The sequence below is a fragment of the Sapajus apella genome, unplaced genomic scaffold (assembly GCF_009761245.1).
Source record: "Sapajus apella isolate SASKATOON/1434 unplaced genomic scaffold, GSC_monkey_1.0 scaffold25, whole genome shotgun sequence".
Lineage (NCBI taxonomy): Eukaryota > Metazoa > Chordata > Mammalia > Primates > Cebidae > Sapajus > Sapajus apella.
The window spans coordinates 21,841,472-21,866,764 of NW_022436965.1; the positions used below are offsets into that span (position 1 = coordinate 21,841,472).

The 25,293-nt window shown below is 44.0% G+C and overlaps 1 protein-coding gene and 1 long non-coding RNA gene across 2 annotated transcripts in view; one reads left to right on the forward strand and one right to left on the reverse strand.

The window, feature by feature from the left end:
• On the reverse strand, window positions 1-20,769 carry LOC116560203. The gene is made up of 3 exons (XR_004272851.1): window positions 19,811-20,769; window positions 14,539-14,540; window positions 1-11 (listed from the first exon to the last, which is right to left on the reverse strand). It is a non-coding gene; the product is annotated as an uncharacterized LOC116560203 (long non-coding RNA).
• Window positions 17,597-25,293, forward strand: part of CREG1 (cellular repressor of E1A stimulated genes 1) — a 12,352-nt gene continuing 4,655 nt past the window's right edge. Inside the window, exons 1-3 of the mRNA XM_032291504.1 lie at window positions 17,597-18,030; window positions 23,017-23,136; window positions 24,531-24,715. Coding sequence (XP_032147395.1) covers window positions 17,677-18,030; window positions 23,017-23,136; window positions 24,531-24,715 — 659 coding nt within the window. The 5' untranslated portion in view covers window positions 17,597-17,676. The remainder of the gene's footprint in view (window positions 18,031-23,016; window positions 23,137-24,530; window positions 24,716-25,293) is intronic.

The following is a 25,293-nucleotide window of genomic DNA, read 5'->3' on the forward strand; positions in this document are numbered from 1 at the left end:
CACCTCTGACCCTAAAGGTCATGCCAAGAGCCCAGAGGCTCTGATCATGATCTCAGCATTTAATCTACATAATGGAGCCCACTGTTGTGTTTCCCAAATGCTACAAGGCTCTTTTGCTCCTGGTTTCACTGATCTGCTCCTCCTTTTAAAAAGACTCTTGGATTCTGCCAACATTATTCTGGGCCCCCACTCTCTGCTCACCAAGGTCTAAGCCCTGTGATGTGGGCTGATGAGTCCTTGGATACATTTCCCTGTGTCTTTCCTTGGTGTGCCAGTGAGACAAGAGATGATGGGGGTCTGTACTGTATTTCCGTGACACAAGGCTGTTCTGACGGGGCACGGCAGAGGGGCTGGGCAGGAGAGAGTATGAAGTGTCTGTTATGTGCCAAGCATTGAGTGAAGCCAACTGTCACAATAATCCTGGAGGCAGATACTATCATCTTCAGTTTATAGATGAGGAAAGCTAAGCTCAAAGAGATTAAATAACTGTGAAAGGCAGAAAAAACAGAGGTGGAATTAGACTTCAGGCCTTGTGACCTTAAGTCTGGTGCTCTTTGAGTCATGCCACCTGAAATGAATTTAAGTGAAAGGGCAATTGTTGGTTCAATTCTGATGCCATAAGAATTTGAGGGGACACCCTCTGTGTGCCTAAGGATGAGGCCCAAAACAGCGAACATAATTCAGGAGACTCTGCATGGGCAGAACATACCGGTAACATGTCCTGCAAGCTTTAACTCCTGTTCTTTCTTCATTCTAGTTTCACAGTCTTCTTTCCTAATGACTATTATCAGATCCATATACCCACGTTAGTTAGAGTAAATGTTAGGCTTCTGTAACATATAATGGCTTAAACTTAAGTTTATCTCTGTCACATGAAATTCCAGGTGAGTGGTTCAGAGCCGGTACAAGACAAAATGGCTTCCTCAGCTCCTACTGTCACATCTTGCATCCTTGCCATCAAGAGGGAGGAGAGCATGCAACTTCTTTTTAAGAGTCTGACCTTGAGGAATGCACATATTACCTATACTTATTTATCTCATGCTGTCCCAAACAATGACATGAACAACTGTAGCTGCAAGGGAAGTTGGGAAATGTAGTCTTTATCTGAGTTGCCATGTACACAGTAAAAACTTCTGTTGCTGTAGAAGAAGAGAAAAAAACTGGGGAGAACATAGAGGAGCCACTACTACAAAAGCTTGGGGACACTCTTACGTGAATTGATAGGCCTTTTATGTTTTCTTTAAGAAGTCTGGGCTGGGCAGTATGGCTCATGCCTGTAATTCCTGCACTTTGGGAGGCCAAGGCAGGCAGGTCATCTGAGGTTGGGAGTTCAAGACCAGCCTGGCCAACATGATGAAACCCTGTTTCTACTAAAACTACAAAAATTAGCCAGGAATGATGGCAGGTACCTGTAATCCCAGCTACTCGGGAGGCTGAGGTGGGAGAATTGCTTGAACCCAGGAGGTGGAGGTTGCAGTAAGCCGAGATCATGCCACTGCACTCCAGCCTGGGTGACAGAGTGAGACTCCATCTCAAAAAAAAAGAAAGTTTAGATTATGTAGCTTAGAGCCACAACTCTGCCACTTAGGTGTGCCACTTGACAAGTTGTGTAACTTCTCTGAGTCCCAGTTTTTCCTCTGTACAATGAAGTAACAAAATTAGTCCACCTACCAAACTGGGATGTTGGGAGGCCCAAATAAACTAATGTCTTTGAGTGCTACATGTAGGCTGCAAGGCTGGGTGACAGTGAAGTACTACAGCCTTAGGCCACCTTTTTGGTTTTTGTCTGCGTGTTTGTTAAGCATTTGGTGCTGGTTCCTCAGCTATGTTTAGGGTGAAAACCACACATCCAATTCTTCTATATTGTATTTCCACTCTCAGAGGAACATTTGAGCACATCCTATTCACTTCTGCTGGTTAGCCTGCCTCTCTCCCCAGAGCCCCACCACTCTGGTGGGCTCCCATCCTTCCCTTGGGTGCAAGTCACTGCCAACCCACACCCACTGGCCACTTCTGATCTCTAATCACATGTAGGTAATAAAGGCCCCAAAACTTACTTCTCCCAAAGTGGATTTGGGTAGAGGGCCTGGAAACAGGCCCTGCGGGAAGGAGCCCAGGGTATGGCCCCCAGCAACGCTCATCTGAGCCATTTTCCCCAAGCATATGCAACAAACCTCAAAAGGCTCCCTCAGCATGCTTTTGCACCCCAAGTTGAGTTTGTATGACAGTCTGCAGTGTGTGTTAGTTACAGCAGAACCAGTTCTTATCTATTAGCTTCTAAGCTCCTTAAGGAAAGAAGGAAATAAACATTTTCTCAGCATCTGTTCTGCCTTAGGCACATAAACAACTTGCCAGCATTTATTCCTCACCCAACCTCACTGCCAGCAGAAATTATGGCCTCCTTCTTGGAAGACGAGGAGTCAGAAGTTGAAAGAGTACCTTGTTCAGTACCAGACAGCCATCGAGTGAAGGAGGCAAGATTTCAATCCAGGATCTGATGCCAAGTCTGGCTCCCTCCTATGATACCATGATTAGTTTTATTGTAGCTGAGTGTGAAAAGGTAGAAACCATGTGTTCAGCCATTGTACCTTCCCTTGAACACTAACACAGTTTCATGTCAGTAGAGCCTCAAAAGGGTTAAAGAGAATGGCATTTTTCACCATTTTATCTCTGACAGTGCACAGCACAGTTCCTGACGTGTGAAGCTGGTCATTATGATATTTACTGGATATACAGAAATTGTTGGATTGATAGTTTAAAAAGAATCATAGCTGCATTCATTCATTCCAAGAGCTGAAGGTGAAAGTGCCTTGCAAAGCCTTCCTGGGAGTAGGATTGTCATACAGATAAAACAAGTGAATGAAATCAGGAAAAGGTTTTCCTGGACGCGACTCTTCATGCCTGGCTTCCGGGCAGAACCACAGTCAGAGTTAACCAAGGGCCTACTGTGGTTAGTGCCTGGGCCACACTCACAGCCATGAATCTGTGGCAAAAGCAGATGGCACTTCCAGCAGACATCCCCCAGAGGAGAGAATTTTCCTTGAGGCATGTGTATGGCAGCCATCCATCCCAGGTTTTCTGGCATGGTCCAATTTCCCATCTTTTGTCTCAAAGTCCTTAGAAGGACATATGTATGGTGCAGGTAAAGTCCTGCTTTTAGTTATTTAATTTATTTATTTTTACAGGCAGCCTCCCAAACCAGAGTAGGCTCAGAGAGACTCCCGAGTCCTTCTTTGGAATTTGGAATATATGGTTACGGCAGGCACGTGGGAAGTGCCTTTTATTGCCTCCCACCTGCAGATCAAAGGCAGAGGGGCCACCCACCCAGGTCAGCCTGTTTCACCCGGGAAAGGGAGGGCCATCTGCTCCAGTCAGGAAGCCCTGGGGAGCCTTCTAATAGAGAAAGCACACCAGGGCCAGAGAAGGGCTGTGTCCTAAGAATTCGACAGTTCCCGAAAAGTCAGAGAAAGTGGCAACAGGAAAGAAACAACAGCAGAAGCAGAAACTGCTCTTTTGATTTCATTGCGCAAAGGAAGGTGGTGGCCCACGGCCTCTTATGACACACACACATAGAAGCATATTTGGGGAAGTGTGTGAGAGCTCTCCCCAAAGATGTCTTCAATTAGAGGCCAACCCTGGGCGGCTGCCCTGGGGCAAGCTGGGATGCTCTTTGTGGTTGGGCTCTTTCCACACTCAGGTGGGGTCACTGCTGGGTAACTATATGCCTAGCAAGCACAGCTAAACCAAGCCAAAAGCCTATTTGTTTTCTAGGATCAGTCTGTTAACCCCTCAACTCCCAGCCCAGCCAGGCAGGTCCCTATGGGTTAAGCTTTGTGCTACGCCTCAGGAGACCTTGGGTCTCATCAGCTCTGAAGCCTGGGGCACATCACTTTTTTCCTCTGACCTCAGTGTTCTCACTGCTTCAGTAAGGAATCAGGAAGACGAACAGAGGTGGAGATGCTTACTGCACACTAGCTGAGCACTTTGCCCTGAAGTGATTCAACACTAAAAAAGCTCAAAAGTGTTAGTTTTCTTCTGCTGGGTAAAATCTGTGTGTTTCGACACACCCTATTCATTCATTCACTTGCTTAAACTTGTACTGAGCATCACTACACACCAGCACTGCTGAGTAACAAACACTATTAGTGTCTTCTTATTGAGTTCGTACCAGGTGTCAGGTGCTTTATGTAGATTACCCCCACTTAATCCTTCTCACAGGAAGGATTGTGAGGAAATGTGGGAAAGGTTGGAACTTCCTGGAGACTTATTGTATGGTTTTGCCCAGTATCTTCATTTTAATTTATTTACTTTTTTTTTTTTTTTTTTTTGAGACAGGGTCTTACTCTGAAACCCAGGCTGGAATACAGTAATGCAATCATAGCTCACTGCAGCCTTGACCTCCCAGGTTCGGTTGACCCTCCCACCTCAGCCTCCAGAGTAGCTGGGACTACAGGTATGTGCCACCATGCCCAGCTGATTTTTATATATATATATATATTTTTTTTTTTTTTTCCTTTTTCTTCTTTTTTTGAGATGGAGTCTCGCTCTGTTAGGCTAGAGTACAATGGAGCGGTCTCAGCTCACTGCCACCTCTGCCTCCCTGGTTCAAGCAATTCTCCTACCTTAGCCTCCCAAGTAGCTGGGATTATAGGCACGCAGCATCATGTCCAGCTAATTTTTGTATTTTTAGTAGAAACGGTGTTTCACCATGTTGGGCAGGATGGTCTTGAACTCCTGTGATCTGCCCGCCTTGGCCTCCCAAAGTGCTGGGATTACAGGCATAAGCCACCATGCCTAGCAATTTTTATATATTTTTTGTAGATATGGTGTGTTACCATGTTACCCAGGTTGGTCTCAAACTCCTGAGCTCAAGCAATCTGCCCACCTCAGCCTCTCAAAGTGCTGGGATTACAGGCATGAGCCACTGTGTCAGCAATACCTCCATCTTTAGAGCAAGAAAATATTAAGCAACTTGCTCTAGGTCACTCATCTTTCATTCTTGATCAGGCTCCAAAGCTGGTGTTTTAATACACTAGTTCTACGCCTGCAGAGATAAATGAGATGCAGTCATCCTCATTTCAAGGAAGATCCAGCTAGCAGCCCTGTGGCCAGAAAGCCAGCCTGCAGCCCTGAGAGTCCTGGCATTGTTCACAGTGTACATTAGGACACATCACACTTAAAAAACATGGTGAGCCTAGTACATATAGCAAACCGTTTTTCTCTGCATGTTCCCAGCCACAAGTTCTGCAGACCTAGCTTCCCACAAAGATTTCTGTACCATGAATATTATGAACTATAGAAATAGTGCCCTCATGTGTCGGGAGCACAATGCACATTTGAACTCTGGAGAAAGGCACATTTTAAACAATCTTAAAACTATGAAACACTTTTGTTTTTGCTTCTTTTGTTTGTTTTCATTTTTGCTTTCTATGTCTTTGAAGCATGCTGGGAAGAAATGATGAAAAATTGCTAAATCTCCAGAACTCCACCCAGAGGCAAATTACTAAGTACCGGGACCAGCAGGAGTAACTAAAGGGAAGTAATCTTGGAATATTTGGCCCTTCTAATCCATGAGTTGTGTATCTGTGGATTCAACCAATTGTGGATCAAGAATGTGTGAAAAAAAATTCCACAAAGTTTCAAAAAGCAAAACTTGAATTTGCGTGCAATGAGTGCTACAATGAATCCAGTCAAATGAAGTGATGTGTAGGCACTGCATTAGTTAATGTAGAAATGACTTAAAATATTTGGGAGGATATATGTATGTTATACACAAACATGATGCCATTTTATATAAGGGACTGTGTCCCCACCCTAATCTCAACTTGAATTGTATCTCCTAGGATTCCCACATGTTGTGGGAGGGAACCAGGGGGGAGTGATTGACTCATGAGGCCTAGTCTTTCCCATGCTATTCTCATAATAGTGAATAAGCCTCACAAGATTTGATGGGCTTATCATGGGTTTCTGCTTTTGCTTCCCCTTCTCTCTTGCCGCTGCCATGTAAGAAGTGCCTTTCACTCTCTGCCACGATCCTGAGGCCTCCCCAGCCACGTGGCACTGTAAGTCCATTAGACCTCTTTTTCTTCTAGTCTTGGGTATGTCTTTATCAGCAGTGTGAAAACAGACTAATACAGTAAGTTAGTACCAGTAGAGTGGGTTGTTGCTGAAAAGATACCCGAAAATGTGGAAGCGACTTTGGAACTGGGTAACAGGCAAAGGTTGGAGCAGTTTGGAGGGCTCAGAAGAAGAGAGGAAGTGTGGGAAAGGTTGGAACTTCCTGGAGACTTATTGTATGGTTTTGCCCAAAATGCATCACTGATAGCAATATGAACAATAAAATCCAGGCTGAGGTGGTCTCAGATGGAGATGAGGAACTTTTTGGGAACTGGAGAAAAGGTAACTCTTGTTATGTTTTAGCAAAGAGACTGGTGGCATTTTGCCCCTGCCCTAGAGATTTGTGGAACTTTGAACTTGAGAGAGATGATTTAGGGTATCTGATGGAAGAAATTTCTAAGCAGCAAAGCATTCAAGAGGTGACTTGGGTACTGTTAAAGGTATTCAGTTTTAAAAGGGAAACAGAGCATAAAGGTTCAGAAAATTTGCAGCCTGACTATGTAAGAGAAAAGAAAAACCCATTTTCTGAGGAGAAATTCAAGGCAGCTGCAGAAATTTGCGTAAATTGCAAGGAGCCTAATGTTAATCCCCAAGACCACAGGGAAAATGTCTCCAGGGCATGTCAGAGGTCTTCAAGGCAGCCCTTCCCATCACAGTCCTGGAGGCCCAGGAGAAGAAATTGGTTTCATGGGCTGGGCCCAGGGCCCTGTGCTCTGTGCAGCCTAGGGACTTGGTTCTCTGTGTCCCAGCTGCTCTAGCTGTAACTGAAATGGACCAATGTAGAGCTCAGGCTATGGCTTCAGAGGGTGGAAGCCCCAAGCCTTGGCAGCTTCCCTGTGGTATTGAGCCTGCAGGTGCACAGAAGTCAAGAATTGAGGTTTGGGAACCTTCACCTAGATTTTGGAAGATGTATGGAAATGCCTGGATGCCCAGGCAAAATTTGCAGCAGAAGCAGGGCTGTCATGGAGAACCTCTGCTAGGGCAGTGCAGAAGGAAAATGTAGGTTTGGGGCCCCTACATAGAGTCCCTACTAGGGTACTGCCTAGTGGAGCTGTGAAGAGGGCCAATATCCTCCAGACCCCATAATGGTAGATCCACTGATAGCTTGCACCATGCACCTGGAAAAACCACAGACACTCAATGCCACCCATGAAAGCAGATGGAAAGGAGGCTGTACCCTGCAAAGCCACAAGGGCAGAGCTGCCCAAGACCATGGGAACCCACCTCTTGCATCAGCATGACCTGGATGTGAGACCTGGAGTCACAGGAGATAATTTTGGAGCTTTAAAATTTGACTGCCCTGCTGGATTTCAGACTTGCATGGGCCCTGTACCCCTTCGTTTTGGCCAATTTCTCCCATTTGGAACAGCTGTATTTATCCAATATCTGCACCCCCATTGTATCTAGGAAGTAACTACCTTGCTTTTGATTTTACAGGCTCATAGGTGGAAGGGACTTGCGTTGTCTCAAATGAGACTTTAGTCCAAATGGACCTTTGCATTGATGCTGAAATGAGTTAAGACTTTGGGGGACTGTTGGGAAGGCATGCTTGGTTTTAAAATATGAGGACATGAGATTTGGAGGGCCAGGGGAAGAATGATATGGTTTAACTGTGTCCCCACCCAAATCTCAACTTGAATTGTATCTCCCAGAATTCCCACATGTTGTGGGTGGGAACCAGGGGAAGGTAATTGAATCATGGGGGCTGGTCTTTCTCATGCTGTTCTCGTATAGTGAGTAAGTGTCACAAGGTCTGATGGGCTTATCAGGGGTTTCTGCTTTTGCTTCTTCCTATTCTCTCTTGCCACCACCATGTAAGAAGTGCCTTTCACTCTTCACAATGATTTTGACCTCCCCAGCCATGTGGAACTGTAAGCCCATCAAACCTCTTTTTCTTCCCAGTTTTGGGTATGTCTTTATCAGCAGTGTGAAAATGGACTAATACAGGCATCCATGGATTTTGGTATCTCCTGGGAATCCTGGAATCAATCCCTCTCATGCATGCCAAGGTGAGCTAACGTCCTATGCTAGCCTGGAAAGTCTACAACTTTTGTTTTAAGGGATATAATGAAGGAAAACGTATGTAATAATAATAATAATAATCAGAAAATAATCCTTACTTCTTTACGTGTTTGTTTTTTTCTTTTATACTTTCTTTTTCATGTCTTTAATTATTTTCCTTTCATTTACTTTTTACCCTTTCTTTCTCTACTCTTCCTATCAACCCTTAGAAATAGTTATGTTTACTTAGAAATCACACCATTTTTATTTTGTCCTTATATGTGGTTTTTAAAATTTGTCCCTTGTTTTTGAGTGTGGGTTGGGGTGAGTGTAGATGTGCAGAGATTGAAGCACTGTGATATAACCAAGGGAAAACCAGACTTGGATTCAGAAGATCTAGGCTCCTCTCCATCTGTCCTTCCCTCCCTGCTCTCTCCACAAAGGATTAGCCATCATTCATTAAAACCCATACAGTAAAAAATTATACAATATACTCTTAAGGGATATGATGAAGGAAAGTATGTAGATGATAAAAAGGTCATGGATAAGACCAGTGCAAAGTAATGTATAACAGAGTCCTATACATTTGCTCAAGGTAGGTCACAAGATATTTCATTGTGAAAACTCTCAGAAACCAAAGCAAAAAGGAAAAATAATTAATAGTTAAAAATAATAAAATAATTAATAATTGTTTTATTATCTCTATTAGATTAAAAGAAACCAATTGCTCTTTGGAAGTATTATGCTTTCTGATATTGAAACTTGACACATTCTCTACGGGTGCTCATAAAGAGAGTACTGCTTTATAGACGGAGACAAGAGCGATAATAACCCATTTCCTCCTGTTCTTTCTTATAACTATGTTTGAAGCAAGCTAATATTATAACTCCAGAGTACAATTCAATAAAAACAAAACCAAATAAAAGGCCAAATAATACTGGTTCAAGTAGGCAATTATTTGATATTCTGGTACATTTCAAGGGTACAATTTAGAATAGCTAAAAAAAAAAAAAAAAAAAAAACCCGTTAAGAATGATCCGCCTTTTCTTAAGAAAAAAAACAAAGATATTTCTCCTAACTGGGCTTTCGATTGTGAAAGAGTGTGAAGTTGTAACACCTCAAAAGAAGCTATGCTGTGATAAAAAGGAAGATTATTATGTTTTTAAAACAGAAAAGAATAAAGTCTTTTAAAGACTTTATTAAAGTCTTTATTTAAAGAGAATTAAGAATTCTACCCAGACACACGGCTGAGTGATACCCACTTCATTGCAGCAGAAGGTAGATTAAGGGGGTACCTAAAAGTGGAAGCCAAAGTCTCCTTCAAAGAACAGTTTGGGATCCCCTTTAGCTTACGAGAGGAAGAGAGAGGCATCTAAGAATTTTTGAATGTTACTGTGCATAGGCCTTGCTAGGATATTTGTTAAAAATGCAGAGTCCCATGAACCTCTCTATGGATTTTTATTCCATTGTTCTAAAGTAGGCCAATGAATCTGCATTTTAAACAATCACTCAAGAAACAACTGGGACAGGGCACACTGCTGGGGAAAAAATTCAAAGCAGATGCTCAGGATTGCTCACTTGGAAAAACATCTCTCAGTAAAACACCTTAATTTTAAAATGTAGTATTTAAACAAGTTTAGCCTAAAGTTACCTCCTTACATATAAATATCTTAAGTTTGGCCTAAAGGTTTCGCTATACATTGTGAACTATAACCTAAATGGACTTATAAACAGACTGTAGACTGTAGCCTAGTCTTGTGCCAATCACCAAGTTTTGGCCAATCAAAGGTGGCCAACTGTTTGAACCGTGTTCAAATGGGGCGAACACTGAGCTATAACCAATCTGGCAGTTTTGTCCCTCACTTCCTTTTTTTGCAGGTCACTTTCCTTTTTCTGTCTATAAATCTTCCATCACGTGGTAGTGCTGGAGTCTCGGAGCCCACTCTGGCTTGGGAGGCTGTCAGATTCGCAAATCATTCTTTGCTGAATTAAACTCTGTTAAATCTAATTTGCCTAAGGTTTCTTTCTTTCTTTTTTATTTTTTACAATAGTTTCCTGGTAAACCCTCTAGGACAAATCAGTTTGGAATTGTGTTCCTGAGTAAATGAACGTTTTAATGTTTTGGCCTGCTGTATAGAATTGCTGCTAAAGCCAATTTATGTTAAAGGATGTCTGCCAAATTGTTTGATTTTAGAGTAGATAAACTAAAGCCATTAGATCAGTTTGGATTAGATTTGGCTGCATATGACAGAAAAATTACAGTGGCCTAAACAACATAGATGTTTTTTCTCATAAAAATGGGTTTCTCATTTCATCCTGTAATCCCAGCACTTTGAGAAGCTGAGTCAGGCAGATCACTTGAGCCTGGGAGTTCGAGACCAGCCTCGGCAACTTAGCAAAACCGCATCTCTACAAAAAAGAATATAAAAATTAGCCGGGCGTGGTGGCACACGCCTGTAGTCTCAGCTACTTGGGAGGCTGAGGTGGGAGGATTACTTGAGCCCGGGAGGCAGGGATTGCAGTGAGCCAAGATCATACCACTGTACTCCAGCCTGGGTGACAGAGAAAGACTCTGTCTCAAAAAAAAAAAAAAAAAAAAAAAAGAAAGAATGGGAAAAAAGCTAACAATTACACATAAATAACAATTACTGAGCATCTATTCTGTTCCAGGCACTATACTGGATATTTTAAATGCATTCTCATATAATCCCCATAAAAACCCAGTGAAGGAGGCTATGATTTTGATGACAGGGAAATTGTGGTTCAGCATCATCCTATGTAAGGTCATGCTTAAGTGGCTAATGCCAGAGCTAACTCTCTTCACTACTTTGCCAGCTGTCCACTATTTGAAGAATGCATGCCACAAAGGAGAAGTTCCTCTTCTTTAAAGACTAAAGACTGAGTGACTGCAGACAGCCTGAGCACCCTCTGCTTTTGGTGTGACTGTTCTGATGCAATTCACTTGTCAATAACATGTAATGGGTACCTACTAGATGCCTGGATCTGTGCTTGGTGCTGGGAGACAGAGAGGACAAAGCCACTGCTTCTAACCTAGAAGGAACCGGTGGCAACCTAGACAAATAAACAAGGGCAACACCATGCGAAAAAAGGAGTTTGCAGGGTGGGTTCTTCACAAGCATCACACCTAGACATAAGGAAAAGATAACTATTCCACCGTGGGCCTGTGGGGATGGAGACCAGTGTAGGGTGTTCAAATAAAAACATAAAGTCAGGATGAGAAGCAGCAGGATCTGGAATGACGATTTCAGCCACTCCCGGCTAAGGGCTTCCCCTAATATCCTGATGAGGAGGATTTGCTAAGCAAAAGCTGGAGTATCTGGTTGTTAGCTTATGCTAATTTAGTCATCCTCACTTCCTGTTGATTTTATACAGCTCTATGTGCAAAGAATTTTACCAAATATTATTCACTGTCAGGCAGTCATTCAACAAAAAGGTATGTAGTGCCCACTCTGTGCATTGGGAATACAGAGGTGGACAGACAGACAACATTCCTGCTCTCCCGGAGCTCCCATTCTACCAGTAGAGACAATTAACATGTAGCTTAAAAAAAAACAAATGCTGTTATTATAGTATTTATTTTTGTTATGAATTAATGATTTCTTTGTTTTGTTTTTTGTTTTTTCTTTGAGATGGAGTCTCGCTCTGTCACCAGGCTAGAGTGCAGTGGTGAAATTTTGGCTCACTGAAACCTCCGCCTCCTGGGTTCAAGAGATTCTCTTGCCTCAGCCTCCCGAGAAGCTGGGACTATAGGCGTGCATCACCACGTCCAGCTAATTTTTGTATTTTTAGTAGAGATGGAGTTTCACCATGTTGTCCAGGCTTGTCTCCATCTCCTCACCACAAGTGAGCCACCCGCCTCGGCCTCCCAAAGTGCTGGGATTACAGGCATGAGCCACCGTGCCCAGCCAATGATTGCTATGAAAGAAATAGAGTTGGCTGATGGAGAGTAACTGGAGAAGGCCTCTCAGAAAGAGTCACCGCTGAGGAGTGACATCTAAGTGGAGGTCCCCGTGGGAGTGAGGCAGCCATGCCAGCAGTTGAGTGAAGAGCATTTTGAGCATAGGAACCAGCAAACACAAAGACAGATACTGAGTGGCATACTTAAAGCTGGAGGGTTTGTAGACCTCATTCTCATGCTCTGGAGGGTTTGTAGACCTCATTCTCATGCCCTGATACCTGAGACCAAATTCTAGGCACCTGTTTTGTAATAGAGCTGTAATAGGGTCTATTGCTATTTTGTATGCCAGCAATACATGGTGTAGCAATAAATAAATTTTTTTCATCTTCTTGCAAAAAAATTCACACTGTGAAACTTACAAAAGGCTCATATTTTGCATATTAATAGAAAAATAAGGCCAGGCATAGTGGCTTATACCTATAATCCCAGCACTTTGGGAGACTGAAGTGGGAGAATCAATTGAAGCCAGAAGTTCAAGGCCAGCGTGGGCAGCATATAAGACTCCATCTCTACAAAAAATTAAAAATTAGCCAGGTGTGGTGGTGCACACCTTTAGTCCTAGCTATATGGGAGGTTGAGGAGGGAGGATCACTTGAGGGAGGATCACTTGAGCCCAGGAGTTTGAGGCTGCAGTGAGCTATGAGCCACCACTGCACTGCAGCCTGGGTGACAGAGCAAGACCTTGTCTCAAAAAAAGAAAAGAAAAACAAACAAACAAACAAACAAAAACAATCACAAGGAAAAAGAAGATACAAGGCTAGAAGAGGCATCAGATATTACTATCATCTAATCCAACTCCTCATTTTAGATGAAAATATTGAGGCCCAAAGGTAAGATAAAATCACATGGTCACGTGGCACGATAATGGCAGACCTGAGATTAGAACTCCAAATGTGAGTGTATTCTTTTCTTAAAAGGTAAAGGATGAAATGTTTATAATTGGCAGGTATTCAAACTATTTGTATTAATAATTTGGTTTTTAAATGATGAACCCAATTGTGAGTAACCCCCCATATAGGCACCGAGGAATGAGAGCTAAGCAGAAACCTGGCACAGTTAGGGCTTGAGGAATATCTTACTTTATAGTGTTACTACTCAGCTATTTCCTTTTATATAATCCTTTACATAATCATATATTAGTTTATAGAAATAGGGCTTGAAGAATCCCTTTATATAATCCTCTATATATAATCATATAACAGTTGATAGTATGAGTGCCTAAAGAATATTTCCCTACATATGTATCTATAATTATATCTTAGTTTATAATCAGAGGAATGCCTAGAGTGGACACAGTACAGAGCATGAATTAAGGAATAAGCAGCTTATAATCGGAGGAATGCCTAGAGCAGACACAGTGCAGAGCATGATTTAAGGGACAAACATTTATACCAGGACAAGAATCCATGGCCCAGGCAGCAGCGTTCAGTATTGTAAAGATACCCACTGTATGGCAGGCTTGGGGCAAGAGCCACTCCTCCTGATAAAGGAGTTGTAGGACCTTGCTCCAGTTCTTGTGGAAGGCTGCCCTCAGAACGGCAATCCACCTTGGTGACTGTGAACTTTATCAGCTCTTGCTACTGTGCTGCTTGAAAAACATCTTCCCATACAACCCATTGGAAGCTGCCAGAAGGTGGTGGTAACCTTGACAGCTGTGTCACTGCTATGTGACTTAAAGCATCCTCCTATAAATCTTAGAAGTAGTTTGTCCATAGATAGAAGTATTGCACACTGCACCCTCTTCACTGCACACGGCCCACCTTCAAGCCTCAGTGACCTAATGGGGGTGGACCCCTTACTGCACACGGCCCTGGCCTTCATGGGAAAAGGCCCCTTGCTACGCACTGTCCACCTCCTGGCGTAGGTGAAGGGGGTGGACCCCATGTTTTATTGCTCATGACCCTATCACTATCCTTAAAGATGATTTCACTCACTGCCCTGCCCCCTAACCTATACACAATAAATACTCACGCTTCTGGACATTCAGGGCCTCGCCTGACTCTGCTCATAGGTGGCATGGCCCCCCAAGCCCGGCTGTGTTTTCCTTGTACTTCTGTGTCCTGTCTCTTTATTTCTCGGATCCTGCGCCTCAGCACCGCATAAGGCTCACCCCACGACCCTGTGGGGCCCTCAGCCCTACACCCAATGTTTCTCCTTTTGAATTTCTCCACTTAGTTTTCCATCTATCTTGAAGTTCTTCCAAATTCGGCTGTTATAAAGCAAACCAACCTTAAAAGTCCTTCTTACCTGAATGTAGAAATCAGGGTGTGTAACTTCATTTGGCCACCAGAGGGCACTGAAGTCTCCTATTCAGAGTAGATGATCTTGCTTCTGATATTCAAGTGCCTACTGAGTAGCCTGAGAAGTTGGCTGCATATTAGGAGGCTGGGTTTAAGACAGGAAGTAGCAGTGGGACTTTGGCTCACACAGCTGTTGACCACAGCTGCTCACATGACTGGCTAATAGTAGCTGAGTGAAATTATTTCACCTGTGTTACACAACTCAGCCTCGCAGGGCCAGGTGTCTGCCAGAGCCGGCTTTACAAGATGACAGACTCCTGCACGAACACCACCATACAATCTTTATAACAACCATTACAGTGGAAATTTGAGGCCAGGTCAAAAACATTAAGACTTCCTCCAAAAAGATGTGACCAAAGCTTAAAGTCATAAAGAACGGAGACCAGGTGCTATGAGTTTATTTACCAATTTCCAAAATAGCAGAATGAGGAGCACCCGTGAAAGAATGAGGTAGGTCATTTTAGAAGAAGCAAAAGGAATGTCCCTTACATGGAGCACGGAAAGGCAGCAAGGGTGATAAATTCATGAAACCACTGACCCCAAGCTTAATGTCTTAACAGGGCCTGAACTGGTAAGTTCAAATGTGTGCGTGGAATACTGATGGTAGACTAACAATCCTTTAGTGTCTCTATATGAGGAACTCCTGGGCCAGTAGTTTAAAAGGTTTTGATAGGCAATAACAAATGCTAGCGAGGATGTGGAAAAAGGAGAACACTTGTACACTGTTGGTGGGGATGTAAATTAGTATAACCGCTATGGAGAACAGTAGGGAGGTTCCTCAAAAAACTAAAAATAGAGGTACCATATGATCCAGCAATCCCACATCTAGGTATATCTCCAAAAGAAAGAAAATCAGTATATTGAGAGATGTCTGTACTCCTGTGTTTATTGCAGCACTATTCACAATAGCCAAGATTTGGAAGCAACCTAAGTGTCCATCAGCAGATGAATGGATAAAGAAAATGTGGTATGTATACACAGTGGAATACTATTCAGCCATAAAAAACAAATGGCATCCTGTCTGTCATCTGCAACAATATGGTTGGAACTGGAGGTTATTAAGTGAAGTGAAATAAGCCAGGCACAGAAAGACAAACTTCACATGTCTTCACTTATTTGTGGGAGCTAAAAATGGATACAATTGAATTCATGGAGATAAAGAGTAGAGGGATGGTTACCAGAGGCCAGGAAGGGTAGCAGTAGGGAAGGGGGACACTTTCAGGGGAGGAGTACGCGTAGTTAATGTGTACAAAAAAATCATTGGAATAAGACCCAGTATTTGATAGCACAACAGGGTGACTATAGTCAATAATAATTTAAGTGTACATTTAAAAAGTATAATTGGATTGTTTGTAACACAAAGGATAAATACTTGAGGTGATGGATACCCTATTTACCCTGATATGAATATTATGCATTGTAGGACTGTCACAGAATATCTCATATACCCCATAAATGTATACACCTACTGTGTACCCACAAAAATTAAAAATTTAAAAATAAGTGAATAAAAAGTTTTTTTTAAAGGTCTTGAACTTTTGGGTTTCTGCCTAACTTGACTACTGGTGTAACTGGGCTCCTGAGATTTCAGCACCCCAGCATTTGTTAGTGACTGAAATAATAAAATTCTGATCAGGCCCTTGCTTGCACGTGTTAACAACTCTCTTTTTGCCCAATATCCTCTGTTCTTACAACATAATCATAAACTGTTGATGTACTGTTTCTTTGTCAAGCAGGAGGAGATGACTTCAGGATTATGAAAAAAGTTTGCAGGAGGAATAAATCCTTTGAAATACACTGAGGCCAGCTTCTGACGCCCAGAAGTCTGATTGTTCAAGGAATTATCTGAGACTGAAGAAACACAGATTTTTTTCCTCTTGATTTTTTGAAACTCCCCCTCACTGACTGTGGCCACATAAACACTCTCTGCTGCTCCTTTTTTTAAGGCGGATTTGAGAGATCTTGCCCTCCAGGCTTCTCGCTTTGGCCAAATCAAATAAACCTTGATTTCCAAGCACTTATATGTCAGTGTTAGGCATCAGCTACACAAGGGGTACACGACCCTGAGTCTGGGCTTCTGCAACGCTGGGACCCTCGCTGTTCTTTGGTGCTGATGGTAATTTTTTTTTTTTTTTTGAGATGGAGTCTTGCTCTGTCGCCCAGGCTGGAGTGCAATGGCGCAATCTCGGCTCATTGCTACCTCCGCCTCTCGGGTTCAAGCGATTCTCCTGCCTCAGCCTCCCGAGTAGCTGGGACTACAGGCGCATGCCACCATGCCCAGCTAATTTTTGTACTTTTTAATAGAGACAGAGTTTCGCCTTGTTAGCCAGGATGGTCTCGATCTCCTGACCTTGTGATCCACCCGCCTCGGCCTCCCAAAGTGCTGGGATTACAGGCGTGAGCCACCGCGCCCGGCGGATGGTAAATTTGTTAAAACGCGCGCACTGAATGAAGAGACCCTCCCTCCCCCACAAACAGGCTTTGTGTGAGCAACATGGCTGTTTATTCACCTGGGTGCAGGCGGCCTGAAGCCGAAAAGGGCGTCAGCGAAGGGCGGTTGTGGGGAAGGAAGTGGAAAGCTACAAAAGTTACTTTAGGGCGGTTTTTTGCAAGCTGGGAGGGGGTCGTAGAGTGTGGAGCCTCGAGGTTGGCCGAGGTCAGTTACAAAGTCCAATGCCCTTGTCAATTGAGGACGGAATAAGAAACAATACAGAATGTCTTAAAGTTATGTAGGCGCCGCAGGGGGTGATCATTTCTTCCTCTTTTCACGACTTTCCAGCTACTTCAGGTTTTCTAATTGCGGAAGGCCCTCCAGAGATGCGGTTCGAGATCGCCACGCCACCGCACGGTCAGACCTTACAAAATTCAACAGAAAAGGGGCGCGCGGGAAGAAAATGCAGCATTTCCTCTCGGATGCCAGATATTCATCTCCAAAGGTATTAAAAGGAGGGGTGTGTGCCTGTGTAAAGAGGCTGGTCTTTTCCTAGCGGTACGACTCGGGCAAGTTGCTCGAATTTCTTCAAGCCTTTCTTTTTCCGCCTGCCAAACAAAACAAACATCCCATTTAGGACAAACTCACACCCCTTAAAGAGGGCGGGCGGAGCGACGGCGGATGAACCAATCGCATCTCCTGCAGGCTGCGGAGCAGCTGAGGGGCCCCGCCCCCTGCATTGTGTTCAGCTCTGATTGGCGCCTCGCGGAGGGACGGGGCCTGGGCGCGCCGGGCTCACGCTAGGCCGCTGGAGGTCGCGGGCCCGGCCTCTGGTTGGAGACGCCGATATGGCTGGGCGAACCCGCTGGTCTGCGCGCGCCCTCCTCGCCGCCCTGCTGGCGTCGGCGCTGTTGGCGCTACTTGTGTCGCCCGCGCGGGGTCGCGGCGGCCGGGACCACGGGGACTGGGACGAGGCCTCGCGGCTGCCGCCGCTGCCACCACGCGAGGACGCGGCGCGCGTGGCCCGCTTCGTGACGCACGTCTGCGACTGGGGCGCGCTCGCCACCATCTCCACGCTGGAGGCGGTGCGCGGCCGGCCCTTCTCCGACGTCCTCTCTCTCAGCGACGGGCCCCCGGGCGCGGGCAGCGGCGTGCCCTATTTCTACCTGAGCCCGCTGCAGCTTTCCGTGAGCAACCTGCAGGTGAGCGCAGCCCGCGGCTTCCCCAGGCCGGCCGCAGAGAGAGCCTTCACCCTCGCCAAGATCCTTCCTGGGAAGTGGGATGGCTGTCGCTTCTCCGCCGAGCTGGCGGGCGGGCGGGCGTTGCAGCGTCCCAGATGTTGGGCAACTACCAGGAATTTCGCACATGCCCCCGCCACTGGGCCACGCACCTGGGGTAAATTCTCTGCCAGTAGCCCCAGGACTTCTCATCCCTGAGTGGTCGTGAGTCGTCTTGGGGTACAGTGTCTCCATTAACTGGGCTCCTTTTTTTTTCCTCTTTTTTTTTTTTTGAGGCAGAGTCTCCCTTGTTGCCCAGGCTGGAGTGTAATGTGTATCTCGGTTCACTGCAACCTCCGCCTCCCGGGTTTAAGCGATTCTCGTGCCTCAGCTTCCCCGAGTAGCTGGGATTACAGGTGCGCACCACCACACCTGGCTAATTTTTGTAGCATGTTGGCCAGGCTGGTCTCGAACTCCTGACCTCAAGTGATCCACCCACCTCGGTCCCCCAAAGTGCTGGGATTACAGTCGTGAACCGCTGCGCCCAGCCTGGCTCCTATTCTTAAAGGTTTTACAGGGCATAAAGATTGTTGGGTATTTAAGTATTTTAATATGTGACTTCAGGGTTTCTCTCTTACCCCTCCTGAATTAAGACTTTTCTCTCCTGCTGCAGGAAGCTAACGTACGATATCGTGGACGATTACGATGATTATTGCAATCTTTAGGCCTCCACAAGCACAGTAGGTCCTCAGTAAGGTGCAGAGCTGATTGAAGGTCTATCTCGTCCTCGCCCTTTGCCCACCTTCTGGTGCAGAGCCACACTTATAACTCTGGTGGACCTCTGCTGTCTCAGAGATGGAGTCACAGACACGAGGCTTGGGAGGCTGGAGACACAGAGAGTCCAGGAATGGAGCCTGATTTGGTGGAGGGCCTTTTTGACAATAATCTCAGATTTTAGGTCAACTGTGAAAGTACAACATTGTTGATAAAGACAGGTTGTAAGAAACTGATGCTTTTAATCACTTTTCCATTCACCTTATATTCATTGTCTCTTCTAATAATTCTTTGAAGTAGGTATTATCATCCCCATTCTGCAGACGAACTTGAGGCCTACCTAGGTTAAGTAACTTGTTCAAAGCCAGCAGGCAACCCTAGTTTTATCCCAGGTTTATCTTTCTTCAAACCGCGTATCACAGGCTGGCGGCTCGTCAGCTGAGTATGTCCCACAGACCAGTTTTATTTGGCCCACACACAGTTCTGTTTTGTTTTTAATAAATGTGAATTCGTTACCAACATTTTAAAATTTAGATTTTACCTTAAAGTCTAAATCTCTAACTTTTCTTAAAAAATGGGAATATCCAGTGACACTGTGGGCCTGCATTCTCTGAGCAAAAACAGAAGCAGTGCCCTCTTTTAGCTAAGGCAGATACACCCCAGTTCACCATTTTCTTATTCCCAGCCTATTCCACACCTTTAGACATTTTCTCAAGGCAGGCTCATTCCACTCCATCAGTGGTCTCAACTTTGACTGCAAATCATAGTTACCTAAGAAGACTTTAAAAATGCAGTGCCAAGACATTTTATCAAAGACGTGTTTTAAGACAACACTCCTTCCCCCCACAAACCACTCCCTGATGATTCTAAGAAGGGAGGAGGGTGATTAAGCAGTACATAATCATATTTAAATTTGTGAGGTGACTAAGGAGTTGCTGGTATTATTGTCCCCATTTCAGCAGTGAGGAAACAGACTCAGAGGTGCAGGGACTCACCTAATGGCTGTCAGGTAGTACTCCAGCCCAGGTGTTTGATGTTTCTAGAAATAGAGTGGCAAGGAACTTACCCAGGGCTTCCGGTTTCCATGATGGCAGTGAAAAATGTGGCCACATCAGAATTGGTCTGACTTGATTCCATCAATTAGCCAGTCAGAGTTTCTGCTTTCTTCTTTTCTTCCTCCTGACCTCCAGAGTGCTCTGCATTTCTTCTCATTGACGGGGTGAAATTGTTCAGAAGAAACAAGAAGACCTAAGTTTGGGACTATATCTCACGTGTAAAATGTGTGTCCCTTGTAACTTAGGTTGTGAGCTTCAAATGTACTTACCACTGGGATGTTTCTTTTGTATGTCTCCTTGTGGCATTTTTATATAGTAAATGTCTGTAGGACAGTGTTGCTGATGTTAGCTAGTAGTAGGACCATGTTTGGCTGCAGAGCGAACGAGTCAGAAGGGAAATCTTGGTGTTTGATTATTTTCACCAAGACCTCTTACCATTAGCCTTTCTTCTGTCTTGGCATTCTTTACTTGTGATGTACCCCTTTCTGCTCTGGTCACTCTTGATTTTTTTTCTCTGACCCGTTAACATAAGTATTCCTCAAAGTCAATTTCCTACTCTTTTGTTCTCTGTAATAATCCTCAGAAGATTGTATACACACTCATCTCTTCATTCCCACTTTCCAGGACTCACTTCCAAATGTGTGTCCATTTCTGACCTCTTTAAAGTTCTCTGTATTTCTGCTTGCTGTTCGTTTGTACTTCATTAGTTTGCCACCGCCTCAAATTCAACACGTTTAAGTCCAGTCCTCCTTCTGAAACCAGCTGCTTTTGATCTTCTCCATTTCTGTTAATGGAATTATTGTTTTCTCAGTAAACCCAGTTGGAATTCTCACTGCCTCCTCAAATCCTTCAGTTCCCAAGTCCTGACAGTTTTCTGTTGCCTTCTTTGCCTCCGCCCTTGCCCCTTTCTCTTTATTCCTGCCACCTCGTCCTGAAGCTTATCACCTCATGCCCAAAAGTACTAGCACATCTCTTACATAGTCTTCCTGTTGGCCCCATCCGCCTTGCTTACCCAATTAGGTAAACAAAAATATCTGTCACTCTGGCTGGAAAGCTTTAACAACACCCAACTGCCTACAGCTATGTAAGAGTCATCTGAGATATTTGTTTAAAATGCAGATAGAGGCAGGGTGCGGTGGCTCCAGTCTGTAATCCCAGCACTTTGGGAGGCTGAGGTGGGCAGATCACCTGAGGTCAGGCCTTTGAGACCAGCCTGGTGGCCAACATGGTGAAACCCATTTCTACTAAAAATACATAAATTAGCTGGATGTGTCCCTGTAGTCCCAGCTATTTGGGAGGCTGGGGTGAGAGCATCCTTTGAGCCTGGGAGGCAGAGGTGCAGTGAGCCGAGATCACACCATTGTGCTCCAGCCTGGGTGACAAAGCTAGACTCCATTTCTAAATAAATAAGTAAAATGCACGTAGAGGACAGTTTGATGGCTCATGCCTGTAATCCCAGCACTTTGGAAGGCCAAGGAGGGAGGATCACTTGAGTCCAGCATTTTGAGACTAGCCAGGGCAACATAGTGAAACCCCATGTCTACAAAAAATAAAAAACATTAGCCCATTAGCTGGGTGTGGTGATACACACCTATAGTCCCAGCTGCTTGGGAGGCTGAGATGGGAGGATCACATGAGCCCTGGAGGTCGAAGCCACAATGAGCCATGATTGTGCCACTGCACTGGGTGACTGCCTGGGTGACAGAGTGAGACACTGTCTTAAAAAAATTGGGGGTAGGGAGTTGGGGAATGATAGCATGGGGAGAAATGCCAAATATAGGTGAAGGGGAGGAAGGCAGCAAATCACACTGCCATGTGTGTACCTATGCAACAATCTTGTATGTTCTTCACATGTACCCCAAAACCTAAAATGCAATAAAAAAAATTGCAGATATCTGGGTTGGGAGTGAAGCCTGTTTCGACATTTTAACCCAAATCAGCATTTTAACAAGCTCTCCAGGCAGGTGGTTTTTGAAAACATTGCTAAAGGCTGGCCTGCAAATTACAATCTAGACTCTTTAGCTTGGGCTTGAGCCCTCTCCATTCCCAACCCCAGCCTCCTCCCCTAGGAAAGCCCCTCTTTCCGGCAAATCGCGTTTCTTGGTATTCTTCATCAAGTCTTAGACTCACCCAGTTCTGTGTTTTTTTGCAGTTAGCATCTCCTCTCCCTTTAGTATGTACTCCCACCTTCTATCCTGGTTTTGAATATATTATAAAGCTCCTTATAGTTTCTCTATCACTCCAGCCTATACTGGACATACGCTCTTTGTTTATGTCTTCCTTTTCAACCAGATTATAAACTCACAGAGGGGAGAGAGTTTACCTGAGTGTCCCCTCCCACTTTTTGGTCTCCTGTGGTACCTTGCTAATAGTTTCTGGACAGTAACTATATTTGGCTAAATGATTTCAAAGAAATCTCTATGACTCTGTTTTGATGGATCACTGCGAAATGGCAAAATTCTCCACACAAGACACTTAGAACTTAAAGAGCTAAATAGTCTAAAAGTGCAACGTGTGAATTTTGCTGTAATCTGTCAACAATGCCTCTTATGAAGCTTTTTTCTGAATAAGAAAGAATTAAGAACTTGCTTGCCTTTTTGAACCTGGGAGAAGACTTTTTGTTACTAAAGCAGAAATGAACAACTTCTCCAGTTTTGAAATCACATGACAATTTCTGCTAACGTAAGATAACCAAGCATGATTCAGCTACTTTCTTGCTTAACCCATATAGTTAGTCAGTTGAGCAACTGGTGTTTTTATGCAGTGGTTTTATATTAGAGTTTAACCCTTTAAATCTGTCAGTGAAGCCTATAGAACAGCCTTTAATTTGGGTGGCACTATAATTCTTCTTCTTCTGATGAACATGGAATAAATTCAGGGTTTTAGAAAAAGTGTGTTGAAATAATTTTTACCAAGTCAGTTAATTTTATAATATGAACCCCCCCCCGCCGGCTTTGGGGAGTAGTCAGGATCAGTCTCTATCTAAGTACTGTTTTCTCCTGAGTCGAAGGTGATGTTTTACGATTCATCGTTTCATGGAAGACTGGTCAAGCTCTAGGACACCCTGTATGCAGCTTTTGAAATTTATGACCTCTTCAGAAACCGTATTTCACATGAGAGGATCTTCATTTTCTCTCTACAGGAGAATCCATATGCTACACTGACCATGACTTTGGCACAAACCAACTTCTGCAAAAAACATGGATTTGATCCACAAAGTCCCCTTTGTGCTCACATAATGCTGTCAGGAACTGTGACCAAGGTAAGTAGTTGTCCTGCAGGAAGGGAGATGGTTTCAGAACACCATCTTATTCACAATGAAAGAATAGATCTTTTTTTCTTTTGAGACAGAGTCTTACTCTGTCTTCCAGATCAGAGTGCAGTAGTGCTATCTCAGCTCACTGCAACTTCTGCCTCCTAAGTTCAGGCGAGTCATGCCTCAGCCTCCCTAGTAGCTGCGATTACAGGCACACAGCACCACACCCGGCTAATTTTTGTATTTTTAGTAGAGATGGGGTTTCACCATGTTGGCCAGGCTGGCCTTGAACTCCTGCTGACCTCAAGTGATCCACCAACCTCGACCTCTGAAAGTGCTAGAATTACAGGTGTGAGCCACTGTGCCTGGCAGAATAGATCTTTTGAGAGTGAAATGTGGTTGGTTTGTGATTGCCATAACCAGTCAGAACATGTTCTATTCTAATAGGTGAAGTAATTCCGTGAAAACCAAACATTTTAATAAGTTGCTTTCACAAGCGTGTTCAATAAGATACAGGGAAAATGAACGATTTTCTGAAGCCAAACAGCTGTAACAACTATGAGCTCCTGTATGTAAAATTATTCTTGCTGAGGAACATCTGGTTGACCGGAGCCCTCCCTCTCCGTTACATTTTACATTGGTGTGATGTTTTTCATGTCTGGGCTCATTGTCTCCATATTTTACCAGTGGCTTAAAGCAGAGAAAACGTGTTAAGTAGGCCAACCAGAGGACTATTTGTTACTGAAAACTGGAAGTGAATTTAGTTTGGATCACCTGCTGGAGGGAAGAGGTCAAATACAGTCTCAGGAAGAGCAGTAGGCATGGTGTCAGGAGTGCTGATCTGATTACCCAACCGGCAGATTTTCTTTTTGACAGTGTCAATCATTAATGCCTCAGATAAGTGTTATTTATGGTCTGGAAATTCTTGGTGGATGCATCTCTGTAGTTGAGTGTCCTTCACTGGCAGGAGAAAGGTGGCGGAGCCGCAAATACTTTTGAGTTCTGTTATGTGACTTCTGAACATTATTATCGTTCAGTACTTTCATCTGTATGTTTAACATGTGCATGTTATGTAAACCTTACATGTCTTAGACACTAGTGACATTTTATTTTAGTACTTAGTGCTGGTTATTCTAATAGCTCAAAATGCCTTTTTACCAGCGAAAGTTGGTATTATACCTACAGTGGTTTTCCACATCTTTATGTCTGTTACCACCAACAAATGAAATCTTTATTCTCTGCATTCTTTACATTTCCTTTATTTTCTCGATTCCTTAAAGTTAAGATCAAGATTTACAGCTAAGTAAACTCTTAGGATTTATAGAATGCTGGAATCACACATTCTTAACAAATGAGAGAATCAAGTGTATAAGAATGTTTATTTCACGTATATCCTTTAGGTGAATGAGACAGAAGTGGATATTGCAAAGCAGTCGTTATTCATTCGACACCCTGAGATGAAAACCTGGCCTTCCAGCCATAATTGGTTCTTTGCTAAGTTGAATATAACCAATATCTGGGTCCTGGACTACTTTGGTGGACCAAAAATTGTGACACCGGAAGAATATTATAATGTCACAGTTCAGTAAGTACTTACACATCTTTCACCTAAGATTGCAGCCCTTACAACTATCCTCCGCCTTCTAAGGCAAGGGGGGTTTAACCGTTTCATGTGCCAGTGGCAGTCTGGTAAAGCCACTGACCCCCTCTCAGAATAATGTTTTTAAACGTGGATTTGATCCACAAAGTCCCCTTTGTGCTCACATAATGCTGTCAGGAACTGTGACCAAGGTAAGTAGTTGTCCTACAGGAAGGCAGATGGTTTCAGAACACCGTCTTATTCACAATGAAAGAATAGATCTTTTTTGTTTTGAGACAGAGTCTCACTCTGTCTCCCAGACCAGAGTGCAGTGGTGCAATCTCATAATGAAATGCATTTATAAAAATATTTGTAAATGTGTGGTATAATAATTTGTTTATTAACATATTAAATATAAGATCTAGTAATAAGTCTATTACTTTTTTTTTTCCCAAGGCAGTCTCACTCTGCCACCCAGGCTGCAGTGCAATGGCACTATCTCAGCTCACTGCAGCCTCTACCTCCTGGGTTCAAATGATTCCTGTGCCTCAGGCCTCCCAAACAGCTGGGACTACAGGCACACA